The sequence below is a fragment of the Heterodontus francisci genome, chromosome 19 (assembly GCF_036365525.1).
Source record: "Heterodontus francisci isolate sHetFra1 chromosome 19, sHetFra1.hap1, whole genome shotgun sequence".
Lineage (NCBI taxonomy): Eukaryota > Metazoa > Chordata > Chondrichthyes > Heterodontiformes > Heterodontidae > Heterodontus > Heterodontus francisci.
This window is the reverse complement of record NC_090389.1, coordinates 71,530,509-71,546,712: the sequence shown is the minus strand read 5'-3', so window position 1 is coordinate 71,546,712 and position 16,204 is coordinate 71,530,509. Positions and strand designations below refer to the sequence as shown.

General features: G+C 40.8%; 1 protein-coding gene across 1 annotated transcript; it reads left to right on the top strand.

The window, feature by feature from the left end:
• Positions 1–329: 329 nt before the first annotated feature.
• LOC137380402 (small integral membrane protein 4) lies at positions 330–8,306 on the top strand. The gene is made up of 2 exons (XM_068052334.1): positions 330–936; positions 8,143–8,306. Exons 1-2 carry the CDS (start codon positions 786–788, stop codon positions 8,232–8,234), a joined length of 243 nt encoding a protein of 80 aa, XP_067908435.1. The 5' UTR covers positions 330–785; the 3' UTR covers positions 8,235–8,306.
• Positions 8,307–16,204: the final 7,898 nt, after the last annotated feature.

Below are 16,204 nucleotides of genomic sequence, written 5' to 3'. Positions count from 1 at the left end.
CAGGAATTCCTATGTCAAGTGAACAAACAGACTGGTTTGTTACCTGAGTGCATGATTCTTGACTGTTAATCAGTCCCCCCTCTTCAATATTTTAATAATGAAGTGGTGAAAGTGTTAAAAGAATTTTTAAAAGTTTTTATTGCCCCTGTGATTTTTCTCCCGGGGTTGCCGGACAGCAGCGTCCGAAAGATTAATCTTTAATTCCTGGAGCTTCCAGACAATCCAGGAGGTTTGGCAACTCTACGCAGTTACACCAAAGGATCATGGCAGGGTTGTGAGATGATTGGTAATGGGCGGTGTGTAAGGTTGGCGAGGGTGTTTCATAATAAGACAGGACTATTCTGTAAAGTTATCCTTTCAGAGATGTAAACGCTTAGCGCAATTCTGTTTTATTAATTCTACTACGAGTTGCGATGGCTTTTGCTCACCATTCATGACTTCTTGAGCTCACTGTTAATGAAAGCCTCAGCCTCTATTTAGCAGCGCTATGGAGGATGTGGGAACGGTCTATGCCCGAACTCATCTCCTTCCGATCCGCTGCACTTTGTGACAACCTTTCAGTGAGGATTGAGCAATGATTAGTATTTGTCAGGGCCAGGCTGGGTCACCGTCTCAGTGACATCGGGCTGCTCAAGATTGCAAAGGGTTGATTTGGTGCATTAAAGCAGCGGCTTCACCTCCACCCCCCTTCCCGTAGTCCCGGACCCAGCGACTCTGCAGCCGGTCACACCGGACCCGGACCCGGACCCGGACCCAGTGAGGCAGAACCCGATCCCCGGCCAGCAATGCAACTGAGCTCCCGGGTCAAACGCTTGTTGAATTTCGTCCCTGGGAAGGGAAGGTTCGGCATCTACCGCTTCCTGCCTTGTTTCTTTGTCCTGGGCGGTGTTCTCGAGTGGATCATGATAAACGTGCGCATTGGGCACGAAACGTTCTGTGAGTAGAACCGAGCGGCCTCCGCCTTTCCTCTCCTGACTGCGCCTCAACAGTACTTCATTGGCTGGAAAGCGCTTTGCGGCCGCCGAAGGTCGTGAAGATAAACTTCCTTATTTTGTTAACGTGCCTACAGGCCCCGAGCTTCTACTCCCTAACTCGGGTTTCCAGTTAAAACGATAGAGGGAATCTATCAGTTGGTGATTCTCTCCCTCTGGTGTTCTCAGTGTTTCTCACACTTTGCCTCACAAACCTGCTTTTGGTTTCTACTTAATAAGAACATAAGACATAGGAGCCAGCAATAGACCACACAGCCCCTCGAGCCTGCTCCACTATTCGATAAGATCATGGTTGATCTCATTCTGGCCTCACTTCCACTTTGCTGCCTGTTCCCCATAACCCTTAACTCCCCTATAGTTCAAAAATCCAACTCTGCCTTGAATCGATTCAATGATTCAGCCTCCACAGCTCTCTGGGGAGATGTGTAACCCTCTGAGAGAAGAAATTCAGCCTCATCTCCGTCTTAAATCAGCAACCCCTTGTTCTGAAACTAAGCCCCCAGTTCTGGATTGCCCCCCCCCACCCCCGAGGGGTATCACCCTCTCAGCAACTACCCTGTCAAGCCCTCTGAGAAACTTACATGTTCCAATAAGTCCAATGTGTATCGGCCCAACCTGCTCAAACTTGCCTCAAAGTAGAGGTCTACTTTAGGTTGGGAAAACAAACCCGAGCCCGACCCGGCCCGAGTCCCTCCGCTTTTGCCCCAAGCCCAACCCGACCCGAGCCCACCTCAAATTGACCTGATCCGAGCCTGACCCGACCATCCCTTTACTTACCTCCCAACTCGGAACCTCCACGTAGCTGCCGTGCGTGTGTGATGATGTCATGGTGACATCACTCGCTCACTGCGCAGACTCAGTTTCGTCCCGGTCTCCCAGCTCAGGTAAGTATTTTATTTTTAATACATACTGGGACAGCACTGACCCTGCGTGTCCAGCCCAACCCGACTCGACTTGGACTTGGCCCGACCCGACCCGACCCAAGCCCGAAAGCCAGAGCCTGAAGATGGGCCCGACCCGTACCCGACACACGTTGTCAGGTCCCGTCGGGTTTGGGTCAGGTAGCAGGCCTCTACCTCATAGGACAACCCTTCATCCTAGGAATCAACCTAGTAAACCTTCTCTGAACTGCTTCCAGTGCAAGTATATCCCTCTTAAGGAGACCAAAACTGTACACAGTACCGTCGGTGTGATCTCACCAACACCCTGCACAGACCTAGCAAAACTTCCGTACTTTTTATACTCCATCCCCTTGCAATAAAGGCCAACATTCCATTTGCCTTCCTAATTACTTGCTGAACCTGCATGCTAACGTTTTGTGTTTCATGTTTGAGGACATCCAGATCCCTCTGCGCCGCAGCATTCTGTAGTCTCTCTCCCTTTAAATAATATTTTGCTTTCTGCTCTTCCTACCAAAGTGGATAACCTCGCATTTTCCCACATTTACGCCATCTTCCAAATTTTTGCCCACTCACTTAACCCTGAAGGGCCTGTTTCAGTGCTGTATCTCTAAATAAATAACTATCTATATCCCTTTGCAAACTCTTTGTGCCCTCCTCACAACTTGCTTTCCCGCCTATCTTTGTATCATCAGCAAATCTGAATAAAATACACTCGGTCCCTTCATCCAAGTCATGAATATGGATTGTAAATAATTGACACCCAACACTGATCCCTGCAGTACCCCGCTAGTTACAGTTGGTCAACCTGAAAATGACCCATTTATCCTGACTCTGTTTGCTGTTAGTTAGCCAATCCTCTATCCATGGTAATCCTAACACCATGAGTTCTTATCCTGTGCAGTAGCCTTTTATGTATCATCTTATTGAATACCTTTTGGAAATCCAAATACTTTACATCTATTGGTTCCCCATTATCCACCCTGCTTGTTAACATCCTCAAAGAACTCTCACAGATTTGTCAAACATGATTTCCCTTTTTACAAAACCATGTTAATTCTGCTTGGTTGTGTTATAATTTTCTAAATATCCTGCTACTACGTCCTTAATAATGGATTTCAGCATTTTCCTAATGCTGGATGTTAGGCTGACTGGCCTATATTTTCCCACTTTCTGTCTCATAGAGTCATAGAGAGAGATACAGCACTGAAACAGGCCCTTCGGCTCACCGAGTCTGTGCCAACCAACAACCACCCATTTATACTAATCCTACATGAATCCTATTTTCCCTACCACGTCCCCACCATTCTCCTACCACCTACCTACACTAGGGGCAATTTAACAATGGCCAATTTACCTATCAACCTGCAAATCTTTGGCTGTGGGAGGAAACCGGAGCACCCGGCGGAAACCCACACGGTCACAGGCAGAACTTGCAAACTCCACACAGGCAGTACCCAGAACCGAACCTGGGTCGCTGGAGCTGTGAGGCTGCACTGCTAACCACTGTGCCACCCTTTGCACCACTGTGCTGCCCTACTTTGAATAGGGGCATTACATTTGTGGATTTATAATCTGCTGGACCTTTCCAGAATCTCAGAAATTTTGGAAGATTACAACTAATGCATCCACCATCTCTGCAGCTATTTCTTTTAAAACCCAAGGCCATCTAGAGGACTTGTCAGCCTTTAGTCCCATTAATTTGCCTCGTACTTTTTATCTAGTGATGATGATTGTTTTAAGTTCCTTCCTTTTGCCCCTGATTTTCTACTATTAGTGGAATGCTTTTAGTTTCTTCGACCATGAAGACAGATACAAAATATTTGTTCAAAGTCTCTGCCATTTCCTTGTTTCCCATTATTAATTCTCCCAGTCTTATCCGTGAAGGGACCAATGTTTATTTTAGTTACTTATTCCTTTTTATATATTTGTCGATGCTCTTACTGTTTGTTTTTATATTTCTTGTTAGTTTAATCTATTTTCTCCCTCTTCATTATTTTTGTCATCCTTTGCTGATTTCTAAAATTTTCCCGATCTTCTCGGCTAGGACTAACTTTGCAACATTGTAGCCCTTTTCTTTCAATTTGATACCACCTTTAACTTCCTTAGTTACCCACAGATGGTTCATCCTTTTTGTAGAGTCTTTCTTTCTCGATACAATATGTCTTTGTTGAGAAGTATGAAATTTCTCCTTAAATGTCTGCCACTGCTTGTCTACTGTCTTACCTTTTAATCTATTTTCCCAGTCCACTTTAGCCAACTCTGTCTTCATACATTCGTAATTGCTTTTCTTTAAGTTTAAGACACTAGTTTCAGACCCAAGTTTCTCACCTTCAAACTGAAACGTGAAATTTATCATGTTATGATCACTCTTCCCTATGCAATCATTACTATGAAATCATTCATTAATCCTGTCACATTAAACATTACCAGATCTAAAATAGCCTGTTCCCTGGTTCTAAGAAATTGTCCCTGAATACATTGTATGACCTCGTCGTCAAGGCTTCTGTTGCCAGTTTGATAATAGATCTTATGGCACAGGGGGCCGCCATTCGCCCCATTGTGCTCGTGATGGCTCTTTGAAAGAACTGTCTCATTTAGCCCCATACTGCATCTTTTTCACCATCACCCTGCAAATTAGTCCTCTTCAAGTATATGGCCAATTGCCTTTTGAAAGTTCCTGTGGACGCTGATTCCACCATCCTTACAAGTAGTGTGTTCCAAATCTTAACAACCATCTGCATGAAAAAATGTCTCCTCATTTCCCATGTAGTTCTTCTGCCAAATATTTTAAATCTATGACCTATGATCCACTTGCAGGTGATGCAGGTACATAAAAATCTTGGTGTGTAATTCAATCAAAAGGCATGCTGTGATCAGGAGGACAGTGACCATGCACTTGCAGTTTGAGGTGTGCTGCAGTTTGAGGTGTGCTGCTCACCATGTTACTCTTGAGGAGTTACTGGTATCTCTTGTACACCTAGATGGGCCTCAGATCTGCACTTGTCATTATTAACTTGTGGCTGCCATCCTTTGGTGGGGGTGGGGCGTTGACTTAGCTTGAGAGATGCCACATTGAGTGAGTCAAGCCTCAATGGAAAACATGGTAATCTAGTACCATAGCCAGGCATATCTGCAATAGTTCAGCCTTGAAATCAAATTCTGATCTGATCTCTGTTGATATTGGAATTGTCATTCACACATAGGAATACAGGAGCAGGAGTAGGCCGTTTAGCCCCATGAGTCTGTTCCACCATTCAGTGAGATTATGGCTGAAATGTGACCTAACTCCATGTACCCGCCTTTGCCCCGTATCCCTTAATACAAAACCCCTTAACAATAGTCTGTCAATCTCAGATTTAAAATTAACAATAGATCTAGCTTCATTTGCTGTTTGTGGAAGAGAGCGCTAAACTGCTGGCAACTTTTGTGTAAAAGTGTTTCCTAATTTCACTCCTGAAAGGTCTGACTGTAACTTTTAGATTATGTCTAGTCCCGACTCCCCAGCTAGCAAAAATAGTTCCCTAACCGACCCTATCTGTTTCCCTTACTATATTGAAAGTCTTCATCAAATCACCCCTTAATCTTCTAAATTCCAGAGAATACAATCCAGTTTATGTAATTTTTCCTCATAATTTAACCTTTGGAGTCCAGATATCCCCCTTCTAATAAATCTATACTTCACTCTCTCCAAGGCCATGATATCCTTACTAAAGTGTGGCGCCCAGAACTGCTCACAGTATTCCAATTGTGGTCTAATCAGGGCTTCGTATAACTGAAGCCTGACTTTGGCCCCCTTGAATTCTATTCCTCTTGATATAAAGGCCAGTATTCCTTTCGCCTTTTTGATTATTTTCTGTACCTGTTCATGGCATTTTAATGATCTATGTACCTGGACTCCCAAGTCTCTTTGGATCTCCACTGCTTCTAGCTTTTCACCATTTTGAAGATACCCTATTCTATCTTTTTTAGATCTAACGTAGATGACCTCATATTTGGCTACATTGAATTCCATTTGCCACATTTTTGCCCATTCACTTAATCTATCAATATCTCTTTGTAATTTTATGCTTCCATCTACACTGCTTACATTGCCATCTATTTTTATGTCATCACCAAATCTGGATATGTGACTTCCTATCCCATCATCTAAGTCGTTAATAAATATGATGAATAGTTGAGGCCCCAACACAGATTCTTGTGGACTAGTCACGTCCTGCCAATTAGAATACCTGCCCATTATCCCAATTCTCTGTCTCCTTCTGCTCAGCCAATTTCCTAACCAGGTCAATAATTTGCCTTCAGTTCCAGAAACTGCACGTTTAGCTTATGAGGGACTTGATCAAATGTCTTCTGGAAATCTATATAAATAACATCATAGACATTTCCCTGTCCACTGCTTTAGTCACCTCTTCATAAAATTCAAACAAGTTTGTCAAGCCTGACCTACCCCTTACAAAGCCATGCTGGTTCTCTCTAATCAGCTGAAAACTTTCGAGTTGTTCAATCGCCCTATCCTTCATGATAGACTAGTGATTTCCCAACAATAGGCTATCTGATCTATAATTCCCTGATTTCCCTTTGTCATCTTTCTTAAATAGCGGAGTGGTCGGTACAATTTTCCAATCTAAAGGGAAATGGTTCCTGAATTGAGAGAACTTTGGAAGATTGTAGCTAGTGCATCTACAATGTTCTCACCTACCTCGTAAAATCATAGAATGGTTACAGCACAGATGGAGGCCATTCAGCCTGCTATGTCTGTGCTGGCTCTCTGTAAGAGCAACTCAGTTAGTCCCACTTTCCCAACCTTTTCCCATAACCCTGCAAATATTTTCTCTCTTCAGGTGCTTATCCAATTCCCATTTGAAAGCCACAATTGAATCTGCCTCCACCACACTCTCAGGCAGTGCATTCCAGATCTTAACCACTTGCTGCATAAAAGGGTTTATCCTCATGTCGCTGTTGATTCTTTTGCCAATCACCTTAAATCGGTGTCCTCTGATTTTCAACCTTTCTGCCAGGGCTACAGTTTCTCTCTATCTACTCTGTTCAGACCCCTCATGATTTTGAACACCTTTGTCAAATCTCCTCTCAACCTTCTCCAAGAGGAAAATCCCAGCTTCTCCAATCTATATGTAACTGAAGTGCTTCATTCCTAGAACCATTCTCGTAAATCTTTTCTGCACGTTCTCTAAAGTCTTCACATCCTTTCTAAAATGTAGTGCCCAGAATTAGATGCAATACTCCAACTGAGGCCAAACCACTGTTTTAAAGTAAAGGATCATCATAACTTCTTTTTGTACTCTATGCCTCTATTTATAAAGCCAAGGATCCCGTATGCCCTTTTAGCCACTTTCTCAACCTGCCATGCCATCTTCAACAATTTGTGCACATATCTCCCCAGGTCCCTCTTTTCCTGCTCCCTATTTAGAATTGTATTCTTTATTTTATATTGCCTCTCCTTGTTCTTCCGACCAAAATATATCACTTCACGCTTCTCTACATTAAATTTCATCTGCCACATGTCTGCCCATTCCACCAGCCTGTATATGTCCTCTTGAAGTTTATCACTATCCTCCTCACAGTCCACAATACTTCCAAATTTTGTGTCATCTGAAAATTTTGAAATTGTGCCCTGTACACCCAAGCCTACATCTTTAATATAGATCAAGAAAGGCAATGGTCCTCATACTGACCCCACGGGAACCCCAAACCTTCCTCCAATCCAAAAAACATGATTTGCTTTTGACAAATCCGTGCTGACTTTCCTTAATTAATCCACACCTGTCCAAGTTACTGTTAATTTTGTCCTGGATTATCGTTTCTAATGGCTTTTCCACCACCGAGGTTAAACAGGCTGGCCTGTAGTTGCTTGGTTTATCCTTGCATCCTTTTTTGAACAAAGGTGTGACATTTGCAATTCTTTTAAAATCCTGGGGATTTATCACTTTTAGTGCCATTATTTTCTTCATTACTGATATTTTGCTTACATTAATTTGGTCTCCACAACAATATCTGATCATTTATGAATAATTTTATGCTGTGGACTTGGGTCCAAGACAAACAAAGACACAACTCCTTACAACTCATCTAACCTAACATCCTGTTGGGACCTGCATTTAATAACCCAGAAGGATGGATTGGCAGTCTCCTGTTTGGCTGAAATGAATATGGCCAGTAGTGTGTATTCATTTTTAAATGCTTCAAGTTTACTTCTTTCTCTGGACTCACTGATTTTATTGTCTATTTAGATGACGTGTACCGAAGAAAACGTTCTGAACGACAGTACCAGCAGACATTAGAAGAACTGCCGACATCTGGAAATCAGCTGCCTTCCAAATAAGTCATTTCTGTATAATTAGCTAATTGCTTTATGAATAATGAGCCCATTAAACTATTTCCTCTTTAAAGTCTATATCTTGCCTGAGATTTATATTTTATTATTTTTTAAATACAAATACAGCATATGTTTTTAAAAGAAATATAGCATGCCATTAGGTTTCTTGTTCGACTCGTATTAAATTAAGTCAATTAAAATGAAAACATTTTGTTTTATATAGCATCTTATCACATCCACAGAATATTCCAAAGCACTTCTTATCTATTTATGTTTGCAGGTGTTATATAGGATTATGCTATGTAGGATTATGCAGATAGCAAGATCCTATACACAGCAATCGAGATAAATGACAAATGAATTTGTATTTGGTGATGTTGAAGGAGGAATGTTGACAAGGATACCAGGAGCACCCCCTGCTCCTCGGATAATTACATGGGACCTTTTTATGCCACCTGTAGAGGCACTGCATTGAATATCTCATCTAAAAGATGGCACCTCAGCAATGTAGCACTCTCCCAGTGCTCTACCATAATGTCAACTTAGATCATGCACTCAGCTCCTGGAAAACACTCAATCCTCTGACTCAAAGGAGTGCTTATAACTGAGCTGAAACATGAGATGCAGAACAAGCAGACCTAAGTATATGGTATAATAAAAACAAGAAATTCTGGAAATACTCAGCAGGTCTGGCAGCATCTGTGGAGAGAGAAGCAGAGTTAACGTTTCAGGTCAGTGACCTTTCATCAGCATTTCTTGTTTTTATTTCAGATTTCCAGCATCCGCAGTATTTTGCTTTTATATAAGTATAAGGTAGCCACGAGCTGATCAAATAAAGGATTTGTGAGGAATTTCTTTACTCAGAGTAGTGAGAATGTGCAACATGTTTCCACATGAAGAAGTTGAAGCAGATAGCATTAACACATTTGCGGGGAGGCTTGATGCAGTCACAAGGGAGAAGAGAATGACGGCTATGGAGGCAGAATAGGAAGAGGTAATTCAAGTTGGAGAAAGTTTTTGCAAAGTATAAACACCAGCAGGGAGCAGTTAGGCCAAATAGCCTGTTTCTGTGCTGTAGATTCTATCTAACTTGCTTTTAGTTATCATCTAATTCTAAAAATGTTTCTGCATATCTGGTAAATAGAATTTTGTTGTGTTATAATTGGAATGTAACTTATTCTGAATGTTTCTACGGCAATCTTTTGTTGCACATGAATTAGCAGTGATGTGGTGCAGTGATTTTCAAATGTGGGAGATGGAGGACTTGCTGTTAGATCAGGAGACTATCTTTGCACCTTACTTCGAGTAGTGGAGTGCACAAAAACTCTTGTTTGTGTTTACTAGAAATTCTTATCAATTACATTTAATTTGTAAAATATCAATCAACAATTTATGGCTATGGAGCCCAGATAAATATTTTTATGAGCTGAGATATTAAACTGGTTCAGGTCATGTTGAGAAAAGAGCTTTGGATCCTTGGATACGATCTTCATGTAAAAATGTTTAGGTGATGCGCAGAATTAGCAATTGAACTACACAATGTCAATGATGGAAACAAATAACAGTTGAGGTAGGAAGGTATTCTGTGCAAAAGTAGAGACATCAGCTATTTAATTTCTAATGCCTTTATGGTATATTACACACATCTCCATATGGGAACAGGCAAATTTATTTTTACAGAATTTAAGATATTATGATCCTTAGGTTTTGGAACCTGTGAAAGCAAGCAGCAGATAAACTGCTGAAAGCGTTGCCTGCGTTAGTGAAAGTATACAAAGAGAAACAAGGAAATAATAAAATGTTTCACACACTGAAAAAAGTATGGGATTTACAGCTGATTGAGGTCAATTCACATTAATAATCCACAGTGGCTCATACATTGTGAATTGCTAATTTGGGATTGCTTAGCTACAACACCTTGGAGGATATCCACGTCCTACCTTTTCAGTTTCACACTATAATATCCCAGTTTTGAAGCTGCTACAATTGGGCACCAGGGTATTTCATTTATCTCTGCCTCAATCAACAATATAAGAATTCCCATTGTTGGACCTTGCACTGATGCAGAAGGGTTTTATCAAACAACAGGTAGCTGTTCTTGAATCTCTTCACAATGTAATTAGTAAAAACCCATGAGGAATTATTGAGCAGCTCTGCATATAATAATGGAAACTGTATGTACAGTGTTATGCCCATGAGGTTTGTTGAATGATAATTTTCTTTAATCCACTGACTGGCGATCTAAATTTTTTTAAAGCCATTTTAAAAAGACAATCTGCCAGCAAAGTCAACCCTTGCACTTAAGATGATTACCTAATTTGCAACACTGTATCCTACACTGCAATGCTTGTGAGAGACAAAATGTCTACTAATATTCCAGCAAGAACCAAGACCCAGGAAGTTTAAAGGAACTGCCTGTTCTCTCAACAAGCAGAGAAATATTGTTAACTGCTATGTTTGAATGATTGAGTGACTGTCATGTGACAGATCCCTCTCCATCTGTGGTTTTAAGCTGGTGTTTTCTCTGCAGCAGAGGAGAAGCAACTGGACTCTGACATGAGGAGACCCTAAATGGGGGTCCCTCTCTCTTGCTCCATTCCATCTTGAAAGCTCTCAAATCCTGCTTGTTGACTGACCACCTTTGCATACTCTGGCTACAATCCGAAACCCCATTGGAGGAAGTCATCCGCATCGCTATCTTTAAGAGATCCACCGAACCAGTCATCTACCTCTTTAAACTAAAAGCTTCAGGACCACTGAATTCAGCTAGAAGCCAGCAAAATCACCAAACCTCACAGACTATACCTTTTTTTATGGACTCTAATTCAAACAATTTACCTTTCCCCACTCTGTAACCTATTTGTTTGTGTGTGTGAGTGCAAGTTGGCGTGTTGTTTATTATTTTATTAGTTCAGTTTAGGTACAATAAAGTTAACCTCTTTCTTTGTTAACTCAAGGAAACCTGTCCAATTGGTTCTTGTTATGATCACAGCAAGTAAATAATCAAACGCGCACTGAATTGGCCAGTACATCCACTTTAAGAAAGAATTAAACCTGTTGTGGTCTAACAAGGAGAGGGAAGCCCTTCAACCCCTCCTCACTTGACCATAACAACAGGCATAAGAATCTATATTATTAACTTTCCTATGGTGTTGGTCAAGGAAGTTAGAGCATACCCTATTTCGTAAAGATTGGACTTACGCTATGTAACATACCATGTATTATTCTGTTGCTAAAGCAGAGCTATATGTAATCTGGCTTATCCTTTTAAGGTTGTTGGGTCTGATTCCTATGAATAGGCAAATCCTGAGTTTAATTGGAGGTTAACACCTGCTGAGGTCAGTTGAAGGGTACATAGTTATAGATTACAGCAGCTTTTTAAGTTAACGTCTCCATCTGTCAAGAAAGGATCATCTTTTTAATGGGTGATACACAAGCTTGCATTATGTGATGTGCTCATCTCAAATATATATATGAGAGAGATGTTTGTTGTCCCAGTGAGAATTCATTATAGACAGGCCATTTAAAAACTGTCAGAATTCTTTGGCTAAATGGGGAGACACATGGCCAGTGTAATTTAATGCAGAGAACTGTAAACTGATGCATGTTGGTAGGAAGAACGAGGAGAAACAATATAAACAAATTGGTACAATTTTAAAGGAGGTGGAGGAATAGAGAGACCTGTGGGTGTACAGACACAAATCTTTGAAGGTGACAGGGCAAGTTGAGAAGGCTATTTAAAAAGCTTTGGTTTTATAAACAGAGGCATAGAGTACAAAAGCATGGAAATTATACCAAACCTTTATAAATCACTGGTTAGGCTCCAGCTGGAGTATTGCATCCAAATCTGGGCCCCACACTTTAGGAACAATGACAAGGGTTTAAAGAAGGTGCAGAGGAGATTTATTAGAATGACACCAGGATGTGGGATTTCAGTTACATGGAGAGATTAGAGAAACGTAGGGTATTCTTCTTGGGTCAGAGAGATTATGGAGAGTTTAATAGAGGCGTTCAAAATCCTGAAAGATTTTGATGTTTAGCACCGCAGCCTCACAGCTCCAGCGACCCGGGTTCGATTCTGGGTACTGCCTGTGCGGAGTTTGCAAGTTCTCACTGTGATTGCGTGGGTTTTCGCCGGGTGCTCCGGTTTCCTCCCACAGCCAAAGACTTGCAGGTTGATAGGTAAATTGGCCATTATAAATTGCCCCTAGTATAGATAGGTGGTAGGGGAATTGAGGGAAGGTGGGGATGTGGTAGGAATATGGGATTAATGTAGGATTAGTATAAATGGGTGGTTGATGGCACAGACTCGGTGGGCCGAAGGGCCTGTTTCAGTGCTGTATCTCTAAATAAAATAAATTAAAAAATAATGAGAAACTGTTTCCAGTGGCAGAAGGGTCTGTAACCAGAGGACACAAGTTTATGGTAATTAGCAAACCAACCAAGGCAAGATGAAGAGAATTTTTTTTACTCATCTATTTGTTATGTTCTTGAATGCACTGCCTGAAAGGGTGGTGGAAGCAGATTCAATAATAACTTTCAAAAGGGGATTGGATATATGTTTGAAGGTGGAAAATGTGCAGGGTGATGGGAAAGGACGGGAGTGGGACTAATTGGATAGCTCTTTCAAAGAGCCGAATGCCTTCCTTCTGTGCTGTATCATTCTATGATTCTAAGCTATAAAGTGGAAAGCTAAAACCATGTTTATAGCAGAAGCACATGCAGCAGAAACAGTTGTACAATGTGGTGAGGCTTGGCAGTGCTCCCAATTCACTGTTTACATGTCTTTAGCAACAACATAAAAAAAGCTACACCTAATGAAGCTTGTGCAAGTGCAGTTGTTCAAAATCATTCTTACATCCACATTTCTGGTAGTGGGTTTCCTCCATGATGACTGGGGAAAAAGTCTGTACAAGCCAGAAATACAAAAATTGGACTGCTTGTGAAAGACAACCAGGATAAAAAAAAGCAACCTCAGCAAAGGTGATCAGCATGGTTTACATCAGCAACACTTCACTTCCTCAGATAGAGAGCAAACCCACCATGTGCAGTGGTGTTTTGCACACCTCGTTTATACTATGCAAATGAATCCAATGTTAAGTGCACTATCATAGGTACCTCTATGGTATAAAAGGACCCTTGGAATAGGAAATCTAATGTGTCATGTTCTAAGTACAGGTAAGTGATTGCACTGAGATGTCCATGGTCAAGACCCTGGCTATGGCTGAAATTTTTTTAAATGGGGACAGAGAAAATGATTCATTGCCCTCTCCCAAATCACCGTTGCTTGATATTTAGTTCTATATGCACTTGACAAGGTAAACTATGCTGCAGCCTGATCTAATGCTTTTGATGAAGCTAGGAAAATACAGCATTTAACTGTGGACTCATCTCCCCACTGAGTTTTGTACTTTTTGGTCCACTTTATGTACAAACTATATACCATGTCAGACTTAAATATGTTTCTAATTTATTAGCTACGAGTATGTATAGCAATGATACTGTAAAATCAAAATGCTATTATTTAGTAATACATTGTGACCTTTGTTCCATTCTAATGAATTTTGTTCTGTCCTAGATTATGTAAGTAATACATTGCTGTTTTCCCAATATGTTAAGTTTGACAGTATATTCACAACCCAGCTTTGAGGAATCTGCAGCTGACATCAGTGTTGTGATTGAATGAGATGGGGCACTGGATGTGTATAAGCGCCTGTTGGTAATGACGTTTGGGAGGCTGTTTATCTGAGGCAAAGACTCCTTCTCAACTTTAGTTATCTCGAACCAAATTGGTCTGGGGAGCCCTGCACAGAGCTGGGCTGGGGAGGAAAACAATAACCATTATCAATATGTCCTTGACCTCTATGACTATAAAGTACCAAACAATGTTTAAAAGATAGATGGTACAATTATGTGTGGACTATATGCTAAGGTTACTGACATAATACATGGAACAAATTGGTTAGAATGTAGGTTTCAGAATTTTGTAATAATTTGCTCAAAACAAATGACTTAAGTGTCTGTTATTCACCCTGAGCTGTCGATAATGAAAGTATATTGGTGATATTCTATCACACAAACAGTGTTTTGGGGCAATGTACAAAATGATCACTTTGTTTTTGATGATTTCAGTTGGACGGTATTACTCAATGTAGTCAAGTAAACACCAATTTCCAAGGGGTCATGTTAAAATAAAAATAGGAAAGGAACCACCTTTACTTGAGATAGTGTACAGCAGGGTTGTCCTGGGTGGAGGGCTGCATGACGATTTTTGCTCGGCCTGGGGGGCCCGTGAACAAATTTTGAAAGATAAAGGCATTAAAGATTTAATCTTACTAATAAAAACAACAACAAATGTGCATTTTTGTGAAGAAGCTTTAAATGAGAAGACTAATTTATTGACTTACTTTCTCGTCACTATATTGAAAACTGATTTAGTGACATAGCTGGCATTGTTTTTGCTTGCATAAGTAGTCAATCTCTGCCTGCACACTTGATGTAGTGATGCAGAGTATTCTGGATAGATGTCCATCTGTCAGGAGTGATCTTGATCTCTCTCTCTATCTCTCTCCCTGTGTTCCCTCCTCTCTGTGTTGTTCCCCCCCCTCTCTGTGTCATCCTCGCTCTGTGTCCCCCCCCCCCCCTTTGTCCCCCACCCCTCTCTCTGTCCCCCCACAGCTCTACACTTTGGCTCCAAGCATTAGAATTGCGCTGTTAAAGTAATAAAGGTAAAATACTTGGCAGTCTCAATACAGTCGTGTCCTTACAGTAACACACAGTCAATTACGTAACTGTGATGGTAAATATTTCAATAAGTAAATTATACCAGTGCTACTGACTGTATCCTCAGCTCCCCTTTGGAAATCCGCTTAAATTTATATTCCTTTAAAAAAAAGTATTAATCTTCTGCTACAATCGAATGTCTAAACAATTGAGCAACAGTCAACCACTGCTGTTATCCTATTCATCAGTTCAGATGTCACAAAATAGGAAAACTGGTCGAACCTCCACGTGCTAAATATTTACTCAGATTTAAAATAATGCAATTACATCTGTATCAGCATTAACAAATAAAAAATCACATTTCGTGACAATTATTGGAGTCTTTTTTGCAATTGGTTGTTCAACATGTCAAGTACCCGTGTATAAAGTGAATTAAAGCAAAACTCACAACTGCGAGGCATTTTCCCGTTTACCTCCGGGTTGCAGTAACTTTCCTTTCGTCTTTGTAACTCATAAATATTTCGGCACAAGAAATTAATTTTCCATATTGTTTTTGTTGCACTGCATATATTCTTGTTTGTATTTCTGAGACATGATCAGTATACCCCAATCGCATTTTCCCTCTAGATCATTCAGTTTCAACCCGAGATGAGAACGAGTTCCGCACCAACATAAAATAAAAACAGAAAATGCTGGAAACACTCAGCAGGTCAGGCAGCATCTGTGAAGAGAGAAACAGAATGAATGACCCGAAATGTTAACCCTGTTTCTCCCTCCACAGGTGCTGCCCGAGTTGCTGAGTGTTTGCAGCATTTTCTGTTTTATGTTTCAGATTTCCAGCATCCACGGTATTTTGCGCTTGTTTTAGCAGAAACGTGACTGGCAGCAAACACGTGATAACCCTCACCTATCCTACAAGTTGTTTAACTTTTCTCTGGGTTCAATTTCCAGGCACTGAAAAACTACATGCCCCAGGATGAATCGGGGAGCTGCTGTTAATCCGTTGGAGCAGTTTTTAATCTTTGGTTCTTCATCTGAATCCTAAAACGTTGTCTCATGGTGCATATTGATCAGTGGTGGTGTTATTTAACAGTTACAGCATTTCTAACTCTAGAATAATATCTTTACATTAAAATATGTCTGCAGAAGTCTGGATTTATATTATTTTTAATGAACATCAGCTATTTCACCTTTATTAATTGAACCAAGAGCTGACTAAAAGTTCGGTCAAATAGTTTTAAGAAGCGTCTTAA

Bases quoted from the DNA above. Each gene is read 5' to 3' on its own strand.
- LOC137380402 (XM_068052334.1), top strand. From the start codon at position 786: ATGCAACTGAGCTCCCGGGTCAAACGCTTGTTGAATTTCGTCCCTGGG. The intron at 937-8,142 runs GTGAGTAGAACC...TTGTCTATTTAG, and splicing joins CATTGGGCACGAAACGTTCT to ATGACGTGTACCGAAGAAAA.